General features: G+C 53.4%; 1 protein-coding gene across 2 annotated transcripts; it reads right to left on the bottom strand.

Moving 5' to 3' along the window:
- Nucleotides 1–1,575: 1,575 nt before the first annotated feature.
- Nucleotides 1,576–6,863, bottom strand: HMG20B (high mobility group 20B). 2 transcript variants are annotated; one of them, XM_081092283.1, is made up of 10 exons: nucleotides 6,820–6,863; nucleotides 6,511–6,566; nucleotides 5,978–6,086; nucleotides 5,252–5,455; nucleotides 4,526–4,646; nucleotides 4,287–4,333; nucleotides 3,949–4,021; nucleotides 3,465–3,680; nucleotides 2,750–2,882; nucleotides 1,576–2,236 (listed from the first exon to the last, which is right to left on the bottom strand). In XM_081092283.1, the coding sequence occupies exons 2-10, from the start codon at nucleotides 6,546–6,548 to the stop codon at nucleotides 2,224–2,226; spliced, it is 954 nt and encodes a 317-aa protein (XP_080948409.1). In that variant the 5' UTR covers nucleotides 6,549–6,566; nucleotides 6,820–6,863; the 3' UTR covers nucleotides 1,576–2,223. The 2 variants fall into 2 exon arrangements, with proteins under 2 accessions (XP_080948409.1, XP_080948408.1); XM_081092282.1 differs by having other exon boundaries at nucleotides 6,734–6,832.
- Between the last annotated feature and the right edge of the window lie 10,210 nt (nucleotides 6,864–17,073).

The following is a 17,073-nucleotide window of genomic DNA, read 5'->3' on the forward strand; positions in this document are numbered from 1 at the left end:
TGCGGTTCCATTTGTGTGAAATGCCCAGAACAGGCCAATGCTCCGAGACAGTAAGTGGATTCGTGGAGAGAGGGGCTGGGGCTGACTGCTTAGCGCCACCGGGCTTCTTTTTGGAGTGATGGAATGTTCTGGAATTAGAGTGTGCCAATGGTTGCACAACTTTGTGAGTACACTGGAAACCACAGAACTGTACACATTAAAACCTTTCAAAAACGAAAAGAAACCCAAAACGATCAAAATGGTACTCTTTCAGAAGGACATATTCATGTGCTAAAAGGATGTCTAAGACCTGCCCAGGAGTGATAAGCTCCAAATTTGGGATGGAGATACCTGTCCCAGGGAGCTCACACCTGGGGGGGGGGGCGGGGGGGGAGTTAACAATATCCAGTTGTATCAGTCTCCAAGGGTTGTCATAATAAAGTACCACAAACCGGTGGCTTAAAACAGATTTATTTTTTTTACAGTTCTGGAGGCCAGAAGCCCAAAATCAAGTTATCAGCGCGCCAAGACCCGGGGTAGGATCCTTCCTTGTCTCTCCGAACGTCTGGTGGTGGCCTTGGCATTCCTCAGCAGCTTGCGGTACTCAGATGTCTGCCTTTGTCATCACATAGCTGTCTCCTTTCTGCGTCTGTGTCTAAATTTTCATCTTCTTATAAGGACACCAGTCATACTGGATCAGGCCCACCCTACTCTGGGATGACCTCATCTTTTCACTAATTATATCTGCAAATAAGGTCATATTCTGAGATCTGGGATAAAGACTTCGACATATCTTTTGAGGGGACATAATTAAATCTGTAGCATGGGTGTTGGTCAAATTAGTCTCCAAAAGTTTTAGAATGTTTTATTTATTTGTTTGTTTATTGATTGATTTTTATTGATTTCAGAGAGGAAGGGAGAGGCTAGAAACATCAATGATGAGAATCATTGATTGGCTGCCTCCTGCACGCCCCCTACTGGGGATCGAGCCCACAATCTGGGTTCGATGCCCCTGACCAAAATCAGGAACCGGGACCCTTCAGTCCGCAGGCCGATGCTCTATCCACTGAGCCAAACTAGCTAGGGCTAGAATGTTTTAAATATTCCATTAAACACTGAAGTCTCAGAGTTTCCTCAATAAGTTAAGCATAGAATTACTATATGACCCAGCAATTCCACTCCTGGTGATGGACCCAAGAGAATTGAAAACAGGTACTCAAATGAAAACCTGTGCATGAACGCTGAACGTTCACAGCAGCACAATTCACAGTGGCCAAGCTCAAATGTCCATCAGCGAATAAACACAGTGTGTCCATCCACACACCAGATATTAGTCAGAAAAGGAGTGAGGCACTGACACTTGCTATAATGTGAATGGGCCTTGAAAAGGGTGTGTGAGAGAAGCCAGACACAAAAGGTCAGAGTGTAACCCCAGGTGAAATGTCCAGAACAGGCAAATCCAGAGACAGAAAGTGGATTCCTGATTGTCAGGGGGCAGCGGGAGGGGGAGGAGTGTGGGGGGCAGGCCTGGGAGCATCTTGGGTAGTCCTGGGCACATCTGGCTCAACCTCCTACAAAAACACACACTCACAAGCTTGAAATTCAAATTCCACTTTATTATTTTTTTTAATTTAAAAGTCCAGATTAAGCAGTGGCCAAGGGGCCACCTTCATGACGGTCGGTTAGCTGAACAAGGGCAGGGGGTCAGTCCCAGTTACTCCATTCTGAGGTGCAGGAAGTCGAGGGCCACAGGCAGAAGGCTCTCCCCCAAGCATGAGGACATGTCCTGCAGTGTGCCTGCTTGCGTGGGGCACTTGTGGTCAGCACCTTTGGGGAGTCCCTCCCTGTGTCAGGTATGGGTTTCCACTGCCCTGTGTCCTGGGGCAGATCCCTAGAGCCACTGTAGCCTGTCACCCTCCCTACACCAGTGTTGAGAACTGCTGTTGGTCCCCTTGTGTCCTGGGTCATGCTGCCCATGTGTGGTGTTCCCACATCCCTGTAGTATGACATGCTCTATCAGGCCAGAATCTTCTCGGTTCTATGTGTGTTGTGCATGGCAGGTGACTTTTCTGGATTTGGGGTGCTGGGGAGGTTGAAAGCTAGGGGATGGCGTAGAGTAATGGAGCTCCCAAGGTGCAGGATTGGGCCTGGCCCCAAAGGGTGGACCCCCATCCCTCTTCCATGGGGTGGGGGCCACCAGCAGAGCTTGATCTTCGCTGGATCCCCACGAGCTGACCAACACCTTCATAGGTGCTCACTGCAACAGGAGAGAGGAGGGGAGTCATGACGGGGGACGCCACCATCTCAGTCCCCACCACCATCCTAGGGGACACCAGAGGCCACCTTCCTTAAGCAGCTCCAAACAGATGTCAGGGTAGGGGGCCTGGAGCTGACCCCATCTAACCTGGGGAGCCAGAAGACACCCAGAATAAATTGCCAAGAAGCTTTGGAGAAGTTCTGGTTCCCCTAAGTGAGTCCAACTGGCCAAGGGGGGCTGGCAGATCCCACCCAGCAGCGTTAATACAGTCCCGCTGCGCTCGTGGTTCCGCCATTGGCCTCCTGCCTCAAGCACCAAATAAGTCCCACCTGGTACACCCCAGGTGGGCGGGACCCTCAGAACAGGATCCGGCTGCTGGATCCCAGCCGGCAGTGCCCGGGGATTTCCAGAATCCCACCCAAGGGGAAATGCGGGCAGGGCGGGTCTAGCCTGCGGCAGTCCCCCATCCAGGGCCGCCCCACCCGACTGAGCCAGGGGCAGACCCGCACACACCTGGCAACCTGGGCCAGGATCTCCTTGATGCGGACCACGAGCTTCTCGTGCTGGGCGGGGTCCCGCTCGATGGCTCCGTGCAGCTGCGTCATGTAGAAGTCCAGCGTGCTGAGCGTGGGCGTCTCGCCGGTGCCTGCGGGCGGCAGGGGGCTGGTCAGCCGAGCCCGGTGTTGCAGTAGCTGTGGTTGGGGCTCCAGGGCACAGAGGTCAGAGGACTGGGGTCTTTAAGGGAGGAGTCCTGGGGAGGGGGCCCGTGGCGCGTGTCCGTGGGGTCGGGTGAGGGGTCAGGGCGTCTGGACCTGAGAGTCAAGGTCAGTTGTGAGAGAAGGTGGGGGTGAGGGTGGGTCAGAAGACGTTAGTTGGCCCGGGAGAGGTTCTGGTGGGAGGTATGGGGGTCTAATGGGGGCGAGAAAATTAGTCAAAACCGGCCAAAGACAATCACTAAAGGCGGGACGGCTGGGCCTGGGTCAGTGAGGCGGGGCAGCAGCGCTGACCGGAGCTGCGGGCAGTCGGTGCGGCGGGTGGGGGTGGGGAGTGGCAGGTGCGTGCAGTGCTTGGGGTAGGGAGGGGGTCAGTGGGGTCGGGGCTGGCTATTTCCAGGGTCTGGGCAAGGAGGCGGAGACACCAGGGGCATGACTCGTGGTGGCCCGGGCGGGGGTTGAGGTGGGGCAGGGTTCGCGGGGACGGGACCCCGGTGGGGGCGGGGCTTCCGCACCCGGGACGGGCAGCGAGGCGAAGCTGGCGGTGAGCGCCTGGCGCACAGCCTGGAGCTGCTGCTGCAGCGCCAGCGTCCGCCGCTCCTCCAGCGCCAGCTCCTGCTCCAGGCGCTCGCGCGCGCTGCTCATGTTCTGGGTGTGCCTCTGCAGCACCGCGTTCTGCTCCTCGAAGGCCACGTTCATCTTCCGCAGGCGCCGCAGCTCCGCCTCCCGGGCTGCAGCGGGAGCCAGGTCAGGGCTGGCACTGCCTCCCCCTACCCTCTGCCAGGCCTTTGCCCGAGCGGTGCCCCGCGCCAGGCCTTAAGGCATTGCTCTGCCCCAGCCCCATCCTTGAGCTCCCCGGCCTCGGCCTCGGGGCAGGTGAGGAAAATGGCTTGGCTTTAGGGGTAAATACTCCCACTCCCTACCTGTTGCCTTGGAGCCCCCTTTTGGCCCACCCTCCTCCTAACACCTGTTTCCCCAAGAACCCGAGTTGGTGCTCACCTTTGTTTTGGTCCAAGAACTCTTCAGTGAAAATGGGGACATCAAAGGTGGAGAAGCCATCGCAGTCCCCACCCTGGGACAAGACAAGTGGCAATGTTTATTTTGAGGGGGCATCCAAATGCCCTCTGCGACATCCCCCAAGCCTGGGGGTCTCCTTGAGCCACTGAGGTCGAGTCTGTTAACACTCCCAGGGGGTGGCTGCCCCTACTTACACAAGGTGGGCAGGGCCGTTCACTGTCCATGAGCCTTGGTCCTGGCTCACTCAGGGCCTCACCCAGGGGCCTAAAGACTTCCGGGCCTTTCTCACCTAGGCGCTCTGCTTGGAGGAGGCCACTTACCTTATGTCCATTCAAGAGGGTATTCATGAGCCCGGAGCCCGAGTCCTCTGGTGGGGGAAGGGGAGGGCAGGGTCAGCCTCCCAGGTCTCCTCTGACTGCTTTGCTTTGCATATGCTGCTCCCCCTGCCTGGAACACCCGCCTTCCCCTCCCTCCCATGTGAGCCCCATGGAGGTGAGGGGTCTCCAGGCTCACCCCTCAGAGCAGGCACTCGGCTGCCTGGGGCTGGGGCCCTTCTCACCTTTCTTGATCTTCTTTTCCTGGATCTTCTCCGTGCACATCTTGTAGGCTTCCGACTGCTGGTACGCGCGCAGCTCCTTCATGTACTGCTGCTTCTCCCGCTCCGCCTCATCCAGGTACCGCTGGCAGGGCAGCATGAGAAGGCTTGACCCAACCCCAGGGCCGAGGAGGCCTCCAAGGCCAGGCCCCCATCCATCACTCATCTCACGGTGCTGGACATTCCTCGAGCTCATTACCCTCCAGACAAAACCTGGCCCCTGAGCCTGCTGCTCAGGGTGCCTCCTAGCTTCCCACCTCACCACCAGCCTTCATGAACCACTCTACGGGGTCTGACCATAGGCTCCCACCTCCAGGCTGCCCTCCAGCACCTGTTTTACCTGTTGAAACCCCACTTATGAGGGTACAAACCAGCGGTGAGTTTTGTTACCTTGATGCTTATGCAGTTTTTAAATTACTAGGATTTGAAACTCGGATTTCACATAAAAATCTAGCTCCCGCCCCTACTTCTTTTAGACGTTGGGTGACCACACTGGTTAAGTTTTCTGTCTAGTCTCCCCTATTGCTACCCTCCCCGCAATGAACTGGGGAGGCCTCATGGGCGGTCAGTTCTCCAGGAGGAGGAACCCTCCACACCAGGTCCTTTCAGGATATGGCTGCGGGGGCCTGAATGGGTGGGGGGAGGTCAGTGGTCCCGGGCTGGCCCCATCCGCCGCCCCCTGCCGTCCACCTGCTTCTCTGTGGGCTGCAGTTTGCTCCACTCGGCACCCAGCATCTTGGTGATCTCAGGAAAGGGCAGGTCCGGGTGGCGCGTGCGAATCTGCTCTCGCCGCTCGTTCAGGAAACGCACGTAGCCAGTGACAGGTGCTTTGGGGCCATTTGGCAGGATCTTCTTTCGCTTCTTTCCCTTGGGCCAGCCTCGCTTCTTCACAGGCTGCGGAACCAGGCGGCGCCGTTGGGAGGGGCCTAGAGGGGGGCCCAGAGGGGGACGGGGCGGAGCCTTGGAAGACGTGGGCGAGGCTAGTGAGGTGGCCAGCCAGCAGGTAGGACCCAGAAGGCCTGGAGGTGTGGCCAGGTCAGGGGCTAGGATTGTGAAGGGGGGTCGAGAAACCCTGGATAGAAGTGAGGGGTATCAGAGGTACTGGAAACAGGGGTTCAGGCGGTTTCTGTTGTGGGTGTGGTCTCTAATACGCCAAAAGGTGCTTCCCCCCCCCCCCCAGGGACGCAAGCAGTGGGCGGAGCTTGCATTCGGTTGTGGGCGGGGCCTGGCGCAGAGTGGGCGGGGCCTGGACGCAGAGTGGCAGCGGACCTTGTGAGGCGTGGCATCTAATATGGGGCGGGGTCTCAGCTTCCAGACGGAAATCTGGGCAGTGGGCGGGGCCACAGCGGGTCAGCTCTAGTCGGAGGTGAGGCTGGAGACCCAGAGCCTCCCCCACCACAGTTCGGGGGCTCTCACCTCCTCCTCGTGGGACCCCTTCTCACTGGCTCGCGGGCCCTCGCCGCGCTCTTGCTTGACAGCCACCACGAAGCCCCCATGCTGTGCAGGAGCCTTGCCGCCCGCCGGCCTGGAGTCACGGGAACGCCAGTCACTCCCACCCCCACCCCGACCCCGACGGTGGGGATGGCAGAGCGGGGGCCTGAGTCCTGGGAGCAGGGGTCTCTGGGGGGCAGGGTCCGGAGGTCGGATCAGGAGCCAGCAGGGACCCCGGGGAGAGGCTTAAGCCACAAGACTCCAGGGTCACACCCATTCATTACCCCCGACGGCAGATAGGGCAGCAGCGAAGGGACCCGATCCCTGCGAGGGGGGCAGTGGGGACCCCTGGGAGGGGCTGGAGCCCGGGCGTGGGGAGAAGCCCGTGGAGGCGCTAAGGCAGGGACTGCCCGGGTGGCGGGGAGTCGAGACCCTGGGGCCGGGGTCGAGGAGCCCAACAAGGTGGGCGGGGCTGAGCTGCGTCCCAGCGGGGGCTGTGGCAGGGGAGTCGCACTCACGCGACGGCCGCGCCGGGCTGCTTGGGGCCGTGGGACATGGCCGCTCCCGGCCGCACCTGGAACGCAGACGCGTGGCTGAGTAAGGGGCGCCCAGGCCACCGACACCACCGGGCCCGCAGCGCTTGGGGGGGCCGGATCCCGGGGCTGGGAAGGCCTCCAAGGCGGGCGCCCCTGGAATCCTTTGTTGGGCGATCGGCCCCCGCGAGGCGCTGGTCCTCCCCACCTGGCCGGCAGGCAGCCCCGTCCCCGTCCCGAGACCCCCGCACCGCCGGCCCCTCGCAGGGCCCTGAGTTCCGCAGCTGTTTTCACCTCCAAAGAAACTTTCCCGGACCTCTCCGCTGCGGCGCCTCGCCAACCAACCGCCCGGAGCCCGCCCCTGCCGCCCGCCCCGCCCCCGGCAAGCCGATGGCGGCCTCCACGCGCGGTCGGATTGGGTCGCGCCCTCTCCCTGGGGCGTGACCATGCAGATGAGGGTCGGCGCGCCGGCTCGCGATTGGCTGGGGCGGCCACTGAGCCGCGTGGGAGGTGGAGAGGGAGGCTGCGGGCGGTGCGTCAAGTTGGGCTGCGCTCGGCCGCTCGGGGGCTAATCAGGGCGCTTTGAGGCCTCGCCTGGCGGAGCCTCTTAAAGGGCCAGTAGGCACGGCGCCGACTCCTCCTCCGCCGCCGAGGGAGAGATTCCCCGCTCCGGCCCGACCGGCTTCGGCCCCGCCCCAGTTGTCATGGGGACGGGGGCAGGTTGCTAAGGAAGGGGTTAAGGACCATCTGGGCAGCCACTGGCCTCAGGGCGAGGTGCACCACGTTCTTAGCATCCTGCAAACCCGGTGGGAAAGTTTCCCGTTTATTGACGGGATTTAGGGCCCCGGACACCCCTCTGTGCCTGGTCCTGCTCTGAGACGGGGCAGAAACTAAGCTCCCTCCTGTGCCATGAGGACATGGACGATGTCCAGCACCAGGAGGCTGGGGTGCCCTGAGGCTAAGACCAAGAGGCTGGTCAGGCTGGGGCTGGGTGAGGAACTGGCCTGGAGGCATTTGGGCAAAGGTGGTGCGACAGGAAGGCTGCTAGGACCTCGTGAAGCTGGAGGGGCAGGAGGTTCTGCCCTTGGATATCGGGGACCTCCCCGGCATAGCCTGGTCTTCTCGTGGTCTGGGCTGAGGCTGCCTTTCCCCCCAGAATGCCAGGAGCAGTCTCTGGATGCTCACGATAAGCCCATTGGTATATATATATATATATATATATATATATATATATATATTTTATTGATTTTTTTACAGAGAGGAAGGGAGAGAGATAGAGAGTTAGAAACACTGATGAGAGAGAAACATTGATCAGCTGCCTCCTGCACACCCCCTACTGGGGATGTGCCCGCAACCCAGGTACATGCCCTTGACCGGAATCGAACCTGAGACCTTTCAGTCCGCAAGCCGACGCTCTATCCACCGAGCCAAACCGGTTTCGGCACCCATTGGTTCTTAAACAAGCTGAGAGACATCACCTCCTGCCTCATCTCATCTCACTCCACTCCCCCCTCCTCCGGCTTGCTCCATGTTCTTCAAATACATCCATTTCACTCATTCCCACGGCTGGGTCTCTGCCCTCGCTGCTCCCTCCCCCGGCCTGGCCTACCCCGAGACCGTCTGCCTGGCTCGCTGCTTGACCGCCTTCAGCCTGTGCTCAGATGTCACCTTCTGAGCGAGGCTTTCTCAGGCTTGTACCCCACGTCATACACCCCGTCTTATTTCTTCTCCATAGCTCCTTTTCCTCCACATGACCTGTTTGCTTGTTTGCTTGTTTTTAATCGATTTGAGAGAGAGAGGGGGGAAGAGAGAGAAACCTCGATTTGTTGTTCTGCTTATTTGTGAGTCATTGGTTGCTTCTTGTATGTGCCCTGACCGGAAATGGAACCTGCAAGCTTGGCATATCTGGACGATGCTGTAACCAACTGAGCTACCTGGCCTAGGCGGTGACCTGCTTGTTTGTTTGTTGCTGTGTTCCCAGCACAGACAACAGTGCCCACAGGAGCTGCTTAATACATCGACATTGACTCCTGAACTTTTCTGAGCACACGGGTGCGGCTAAACATGGAGTTACCATGCGATCCAGCAATTCCACTCCTAGGTATCCACCCAAGCCAACTGAAAACACTTGTCCACACAAAAACCTATGCAGGAATGTTCACAGCAGCAGAACTGACAAGAGCCAAAAAGTGAAAACAACCCAAATGCCCATCAATTGACTACTAGATAACCAAAATGTAGTCCAACAGAATGTCATGTGAAACAATAGAGTATTATTGGCCATAAAAAGGAATACACTGCTGACTTATGCTACAACAGTGGTGAATTTTGAAACATGATGCTCGGTAAAAGATGCCAGTCATGCCCTGGCTGGAGTGCCAAGTGGTTAGAGCACTGGCCCGACTAACCCTAACTCTGCCTCTCTCCCTCCCTTCCCTCCACTCTCTCTAAAAATCAATGGAAAAAAATATCCTCAGGTGAGGATTAACAACAAAAAGAGAGATGCCAGTCACAAAAGGCCACACAATATATGATTTCATTTATATGAAGTGCCCAGAACAGGCACATTCAGAGACAGAGAGCTGACTCGCGGTTGCCAGGGGATAAAGAATGAATGGGTGGTTCTTTCACAGGTTTTGGTACCAAAAAAAGAAAAAAAGGATTAATGGGGAGGGGAATAGGCATGACTGCTGATGGGATGAGGTTTTGTTCTGGGAGATCAAAATGTTCTAAAATTAGACTGTGGTGATGGTTGTATAACTGTAAATATACTAAACACCTCGGAATCATACACTTTAAATGGGTGCATTATATGCTACGTGGTTTAAATCTGGCTAAAAGGATGAGTGAGCCCTGGAGTCCTGACAGACCCAGAGTCCTGTTGGGTTGTTTCTCAGCTGTGTGTTCTTCATGCCTCTCTCTGCTTCCTTAAAGACAATATAGGTAACATGGAGGGCAAAGACAACGATTCAAAATTTCTAATTACATTCTTTTTTTTTTTTTTGGATTCTCATCGGAGGATATTTTTCCATTGATTTTAGAGAAAGTGGAAGAGAGAGGGAAAGACAGAGAGAAACATTGATGTGAGAGAGAAACATCGAAGGGTTGCCTCTCATACACACTCCGACTGGAGATTGAACCCACAACCTAGTGCCCTGAGCAGGGAACGAACCAGCAGCTTCTTTGGCGTACAGGATGACACTCCAACAGACTGAGCCACCTAGCCAGGGCTCTAGTATTCCTCTTCTGGTTCTCACTGAAGTTTTCATTTCATTTTCAAACACGAGCCACGTGAAAATTCCCAGGAAAACAGGGAAAGACCCGCCCTCTGAGCCCCACCTCTTTTGCTTGACTGACAGTCTGGTGTTGCCATAGAAACAATTTTTCCACTCCCAGTGTACCACACAAGGAATTCAGGGCTCTTCCTGCGCATCAAAAAGAAAGGAATGGCTTTGAGGGCAGTTTGGGGAAACAGTCTGTAGCTCCTTGGCATCAAGAGAAGTGCTTTGCACCCCCGCCAGTTGGCTCAGTTGGTTGGAGTGTGAGTCACCCAGACACCAGAAAGGTTTCAGGTTGGATTCCCTGTCAGGGCACATACCTAGGCTTCCGGTTCAATCCCTGGTTGGAGTTCATTCGGAAGGCAACCCCTCTATCTCTTCTCTTCTCTTCTCTTCTCTTCTCTTCTCTTCTCTTCTCTTCTCTTCTCTTCTCTTCTCTTTTCTCTCTCTCTCTCTCTCTCTCTCTCTCTCTCTCTCTCTCTCTCTCTTTCTCTCTCTCTCTCTCCCCCCCTTCCTCTCTCTCTAAAATCATTAACATACCCTCAGGGGGAAAATGACTTGCATCTGTGAGAATGGCTGTCAGCAAGCAATCAACAAACAGGTCTTGGGGAGCATGTAGAGAAAAGGGAACCCTGGTGCGCTGCTGGTGGGAATGCAGACGGGCAGCCTCTATGGACAACAGTGTGGAGGTTCTCAAAAAATTAAAAATGGAACTACCTTATGACCCAGTGATTCCAATTCTGGGTATATATCCAAAGAAACCCAAAACACCAATTTGAAAGAATATATGTTCATAGAAGTGTCTTTTTTTTTTTTTTTTAACAATAGCCAAGCTATGCAAGCAACCCAAGTGCCCATCAGTAGACAAATGGATACAAAGGCAGTGGTACATATATACAATGGAATATTATTCGGCCATAAAAAGAATGAAACCTGCCCCAGCTGGTTTCCCTCAGTGGATAGAGCGTTGGCCTGCGGACCAAAGGGTCCCGGGTTCTATTGTAGTTGAGGGCACGTATCTTGGTTGCAGGCTCCTCCCCGGGTTGCAGGAGGTAACCAGTCGGTGTGTTTCTCTCACATCGATGTTTCTCTCTGTCTTTCCCTCCCTCTTCCACTGTCCCTAAAAATCAATGGAAATATAGCCTCAGGAAAGGATTGGAAAAAAAGGAGAATGAAATCTTACCATTTGGGACAGCATGGGTGGTCCTAGAGAGTATTAAGTGAAATAAGTCAGTCAGAGAACAGCAAATATCATATGACTTCACTACGAACAAACAAAATAGAAACAGACTCATAGGTACAAAGAACAGACTGATGGTTGCCAGAGGGGAGGGGACTGGGTGAAAAAAGTGAAGGTATTGAAAAGTATAAATTGGGCCCTGACCGGTTTGGCTCAGTGGATAGTGCATTGGCCTGTGAACTCAAGGGTCCCAGGTTCGATTCTGATCAGGGGCATGTACCTTGGTTGCGGGCACATCCCCAGTAGGAGGTGTGCAGGAGGCAACTGATCGATGTTTCTAACTCTCTATCCCTCTCCCTTCCTCTCTGTAAAAAATCAATAAAATATATATTTTTTTTAAAAGAAAAGTATAAATTGGTAGTTACAAAATAGTCACGGGGATGTAAAGTACAGCATAGAAAATACAGTCAATAGTCCTGGCCGGTTTTGCTCAGTGGATAGAGCGTCAGCCTGAGGACTGAAGGGTCCCAGGTTCGATTCCGGTCAAGGGCATGTACCTTGGTTGTGGGCACATGCCCAGTAGGGGGTGTGCGGGAAGCAGCTGATCGATGTTTCTCTCTCATCGATGTTTCTAACTATCTCTCTCCCTTCCTCTCTGTAAAAAATCAATAAAACATATTTTTTTAAAAAAAGAAAATATAGTCAATAATATTGTAATAACAATGTGTGGTGCCAGGTGGGTATACGTAAAGTATATGATTGCCTAACCACTGTGCTGTACACCTGAAGCTAATACAAAATGACATGGAATGTAAATTGTAATTGGAAAGAAAAGCACTTTTCCTTTTCATTACGTCTAACAATGTCTTAATGACGGAAACGCATCAAATAAAGATAAATACAGGGTGTGGCAAAAGTAGGTTTACAGTGTACATATGGAAAATCTATACTAATAAAAGCCTAGGTGGCCCTTGCACGCCATGTCATCACAAGATGGCCACCCCACGCCCACAGTGGAGGCAGAGCCTGGCGGCTGCTCAGCACAATGAGGCCTGGGGGGTCCCGCGGCTTCACACAGTGCAGAGGAGGCTGGTCTCAGCATCTCCACTGCCTTGTGCAGAGGAGGCGGGTCCTGGTGGAGGAGGTGGGTTGCAGCAGGAAGGGCAGTTGGGAGTGATTGGGCCGGCAGGGGAGTGGTTAGGGGGCCATCAGGCTGGCAGGCAGAAGTGGTTAGGCAGGCAGGCAGGTGAGCAGTTAGGAGCCAGCGGTCCTGGATTCTGAGAGGGATGGGATCAGGCCCAAACCGGTAGTCAGACATCCCCTGAGAGGACCCAGATTGGAGAGGGTGCAGGCTGGGCTGAGGGACACTCCCCCCCCTGCATGAATTTCGTGCACTGGGCCACTAGTAATACAATAATTAATAAATAATACTACAAGAATAAACTCTGTGTTTCGAGTATTCACAACTGAAAACCTACTTTCGCTCCACCCCGTACTTTTTCTGGAGGAAAAAATGCCTTCCTATATTTCCTAGAAAAAATAATAGTGTATTCAGTCCAGCTCATGCTATTCATACACAGCCCAACCCCCAACAGGCAGCATTTATGTATTTACATCCTTCATACATTTATCTAAAAGCATATCCTTTTGTCCCCAAATTATAAATTGGTTCTTCGTGGCGGCATGAAGTTCTCTCAATTCCTAGCTTTCAGTGCAACCAGTGACCCTATGATTGTTTGAAGGCATATAACCTCATGTTAGTTTCGTTGCATCCATTTCTATGCTTCATTTGGAAATTTTATAATATCAAAGCAGGAAAAATACTCCAATTTGTAGCCCTAGAAATACTAGAAATATGAGATCCATTCAGGATGTCTTAAACTTTTTGTTTTTGAAATTAATGTTTTTATGCAAATATTGCCCAAACCCCTTTTATTTGTACAAGATTAGTGTATTAAGGCCACCATACTCCCCATTATCAGCTTGTTACATTTACATTTCTTACTAAAACTTTCTCTCTCTCTCTCTCTCTCTCTCTCACACACACACACACACACACACACACACACACACACACACACAGCTCCCGAGGGCTGCAGGAACAAAGCACCACAGGTAGGTGGCTTGAACTACAGAACTGTATTGTCTCGCAGAATTCCAAGATCAAGGACTCGGCCTGGATTGGTTCCTGCCGAAAGCCGTGGTTGCTGGCAAGTCTCAGGCGTTCCTTGGCTTGTAGAAACATTGCCTCATCTCTGCCTCAGTCATCACATGACGTTCTCCCTGCGTGTGAGTCTGTGTCCAAATTTCCCCTTTGTGCAAGGGCATCAGTCATACTGCACCGGGCCCAGCCTACTCCGGTGCCACAACCCATTCCATCTGCAACCACCCTGTTTCCAAATAAGGTCATAATCTGAGGTCCTGGGGGTTAGCACTTCCTCATATTAATTTTAGGGGACACAGCACAAAGCACAACACATTCATACGCACGTGTGTGTGAGCACGTGTGCGTGTGTGCGTGTGTGCGTTCCTGTAAAACTGAGGTCAGATCTTGCTTTTGTGATCACCCTGCCCTCGTGTTGTAAACATCAGCCTGCAGGTCGCTCCTCCGATCGCCTTTATTTGTTGGGTGTGCAGCGGAGCCTGGTCCCTCTGATGCTGGGTAACATTCCCCTGAGGGAGGGACCGCCGCCTGCCCGCCAGTCCTGGCTGGTCCCCGTTAGGGTCCTTCCCAGTGTGACAGCCCCAGCTACAGACATCTCCAGCCTGCGGTCTGAGGCTCAGAGACGGCTTTGCCAGGGTAGGCAGAGTCATGAAATTGATGGCTTGTAGCCCTTCCCATTTAATTTTTTAAAAATATATTTTTATTGATTTCAGAGAGGAAGGGAGAGAGATAGAAACATCAACGATGAGAGAGAATCTTTGATCAGCTGCCTCCTGCACGATCCACAATGGGGATGGGGCCGCAACCCGGGTATGTGCCCTGACCGGAAATTGAACCTCAACTGCCTGGTGCATAGGTCGATGCTCAATCACTGAGACACGCAGGCCGGGCCCATTTAAATTTTTAATGCTCATTTGCCAACCTGGGGTGAGTCAACTCTTCTCCATCCCCAGGAAGAGTCAGGGTGTGGGTGGTGCTTCCAGGATATCCTAGCCCCCCCCCCCGCCCCCTCCCCCCCGGGCTTTATCACACAGTGAATTTAGTACGTGGATCATTTTAATGGGGTTGAGAGGCTGAGAATGCGAAAGGGAAGCACAGGGTTAAGAGCTGCTGGAACAAAAGGGTGTAGGGACAGGGGTCTCAAGCATCTGGGGAGAGGGCACCCCTGTAGCTGCTGGACCCTCAGACGCTCAGGGAGGTAGCCCTGAACCCTAGCTGTGTGGTTTGAGCAACTTACCAAAACTTCCTGTGCCTCAGTTTGCCCTTCTGTGAAGTGGGACAGTAACTACCTTCATGAGGTCGTTGAACGGACTGAATGAGTTTAATTCAAGCTTGGTGCTCAGAACCGGGCCTGGCCGGTTTGCGATACCTGAGGTCCAACTCTTGTCCACCGAGAATGCAAACCCCTTTTGCAGAGAATTTTCTAGTGAATCCAGGGCGATTCAGTTCCTCAGGGGCACTGGACCATGCCTAGGGATGATTTTGGTTGTCACCACTGGCAGGAAGGGATGCTCCTGGGATTGAGTGGGCGGAAGCCAGGGGTGTTACAATGCAATGGATAGCGCCTATCACAAAAACTGATCATGTGCCTGCCCCCCCCAGCCATCCTCCGATCAAAACCCTCCCTTCCCTTTCTCCCCGACCCGCCTCCATCTCCAGCTCGGGTCATCCTGGGTCTGAGTCAAAGGGAGAAGATCAAAGGAAACACCCCCACTCCCTCTACGCTTGTCCCTTCCCCAGATCTGAGGCTGGACTGGGGCCATCAGAACATCAGATTTCTGGCCGGGGGAGGGGGGACGCAGGTCTGGCGTCAGGGGGCAGCTGGGGACGCTCTGAGATATTGAAGGCTGTTTGTATCTCTCTTGACCCCAAGCCTGTCTGTCTGTCTGCCCAGTTCCAAGGGCTGGGCATTCATCTGTCCTTCCTGACTGCCTTCCCTCTGGGCAGAGCCTAGATCCTCCTGGCAAATCCGGGCCCCTCTTAGCCCCTGGGGCATGTATGTCTCCACTGGTTGCCCAACCGGTAGCTGAGTCAGTCCTGACTGGGAATAAACAGCCCACCCCTCCCATAGGACTTTTTTTTTCTTTCTCCTCACCAAGGGTATTTACTGATTTTAGAGAAAGAGGAATGGGGGGGGGTGGTGGTGGGGAGAGACTTTGTCCCCCTTAGTCTGAGGGACTGGGACAGAACTGCCAGGGCCCCTGGGAGGGCTTCAGCTGGAGAAACCTAACAGGGTGATTGGCAGATAAGGGGTCAGGACTTCACCCCCAGGTCACCGAGGACTTCAGGTGGAGTTTGGGGGGTAATCTGAAAGAAGCACCTTTTCCCATCCAGGTGGACCCTCCCCTGCCGGGAATGAATAACTCAAAGATATTGGTGGTCACCTGTTGACCGGGGTTCAAACCTGCAACCTTTTTGGTTACGGGAGGACACTCCAACCCACTGAGCCACCTGGCCAGGGCGTCCCATAGGACTTTTTATCTGACTCTTCCATTCTCTCCCAAAACTCTGCCTTAAGTCTTTGGTGACCTGGAGGTAAAGTCCTGGCTCCTTATCTGCCATTCAGTCACCCTTCGGGGTTTCCCCAGCTGAAGTTGTGACCATGGGGAATTGGGAGGGTCCAGCTCTGACCTGGTCCCTCAGACTAGAGGGATCCCTCAGACTAGGGGCTCCAAATCCTTAGGGATCCAGCATTGCTCAGCATGAGGCTAGATCCCCTGAATGAATGAGTCCACGAATGAAGGGCAGCTCTCCAGCTGAGCCTCAGGGTCAGCGGCAGCCTTGCTCCTGCCTTCCCCACAGTCAGGGCCAGAACCCAAAGATGTGTTGGGGCTCCCCCCTCTTGCTGGTGCTGAGTCTGTCCCAAGAGGCTGCTGGGATGATCCCCGAGTTCCTGCCCCACACAGAAAGCTGATGGAAGAGTGGACACTGAGCCACCTTTTCTAGTGCCTTTCATTTCTCTTGGTGAAATCTAAAGGGAGTTTGACTTTCAGGAAGGAAAGAATTGAGGTTCTTATCTTTTCTTATCCCTTTATCTCCTCCCTATCTGAATTTCTGATTCTCTGCCTGTATGTCTAGCATTCAATTATGTGACAGACATTTATTTTTAATTTGTATTTCAATTAAATGTATTGGGGGTAACATTGCTTAATAACATTATATAAATATTAAGTGTAAAACCTTAAAATCTGACATCTGTGTGCTCCATTGTGTGCTCACCACCTGAAGTATAATCTTATCTCCTCACCATGTATTTTACCCCCTTTACCTTCTTCATCCTCCCCACAACATCCTTCCCTCTGGTAACTAGTGTTCTGTTGTCTCAGATATTTCTTGAGCTCCTATTATGCGCCAGGCATTGCTGGAGGCAATGCAGTTACTAAGACTGTTCAGGTCCCTGCCTCGGGGCAGACAGTTACAGCTGGGAGGGGGGAGAGCAGATGCTCAGGGCTGAGATGGAAGCAGCCCAGGGCACTGTGGGAACCCAGAGTAGTAACCGACTAGGGTCTAGGACAGGGGTGGGCAACCTTTTTGTGAGTGCGTGCCAAAACCAGCAAAATCTCTGACTCAAAATTCTTCTGCGTGCCAACCCTAATTTTTTGAGAACATGTTACACCTACTTGATATCTCTTAGGGTGTACATATGTGAAGAACCTTGAAGAAATAATAAAATTCATAAGAGCGACAAAAACACAATATATAATGATGAAAAATACATTTATTTTTTAATGTATACATGTACACTGATAGTCCGACAGAAAACTTTATGACTCTGCTTGATATTATCAGTGGGACTTTTGCTGCTGCATCACTGATGACAGAGATTTTACATCAGGTTTATATTTCGTGACCTTCAGAGATATGCACGAGCTACTACTTTCATCTGTCAGGCTACTCCTATTACGAGACATAACAAAATTCATCAC

The sequence above is a fragment of the Myotis nattereri genome, assembly GCF_964212035.1.
Source record: "Myotis nattereri genome assembly, chromosome: 5".
NCBI lineage: Eukaryota > Metazoa > Chordata > Mammalia > Chiroptera > Vespertilionidae > Myotis > Myotis nattereri.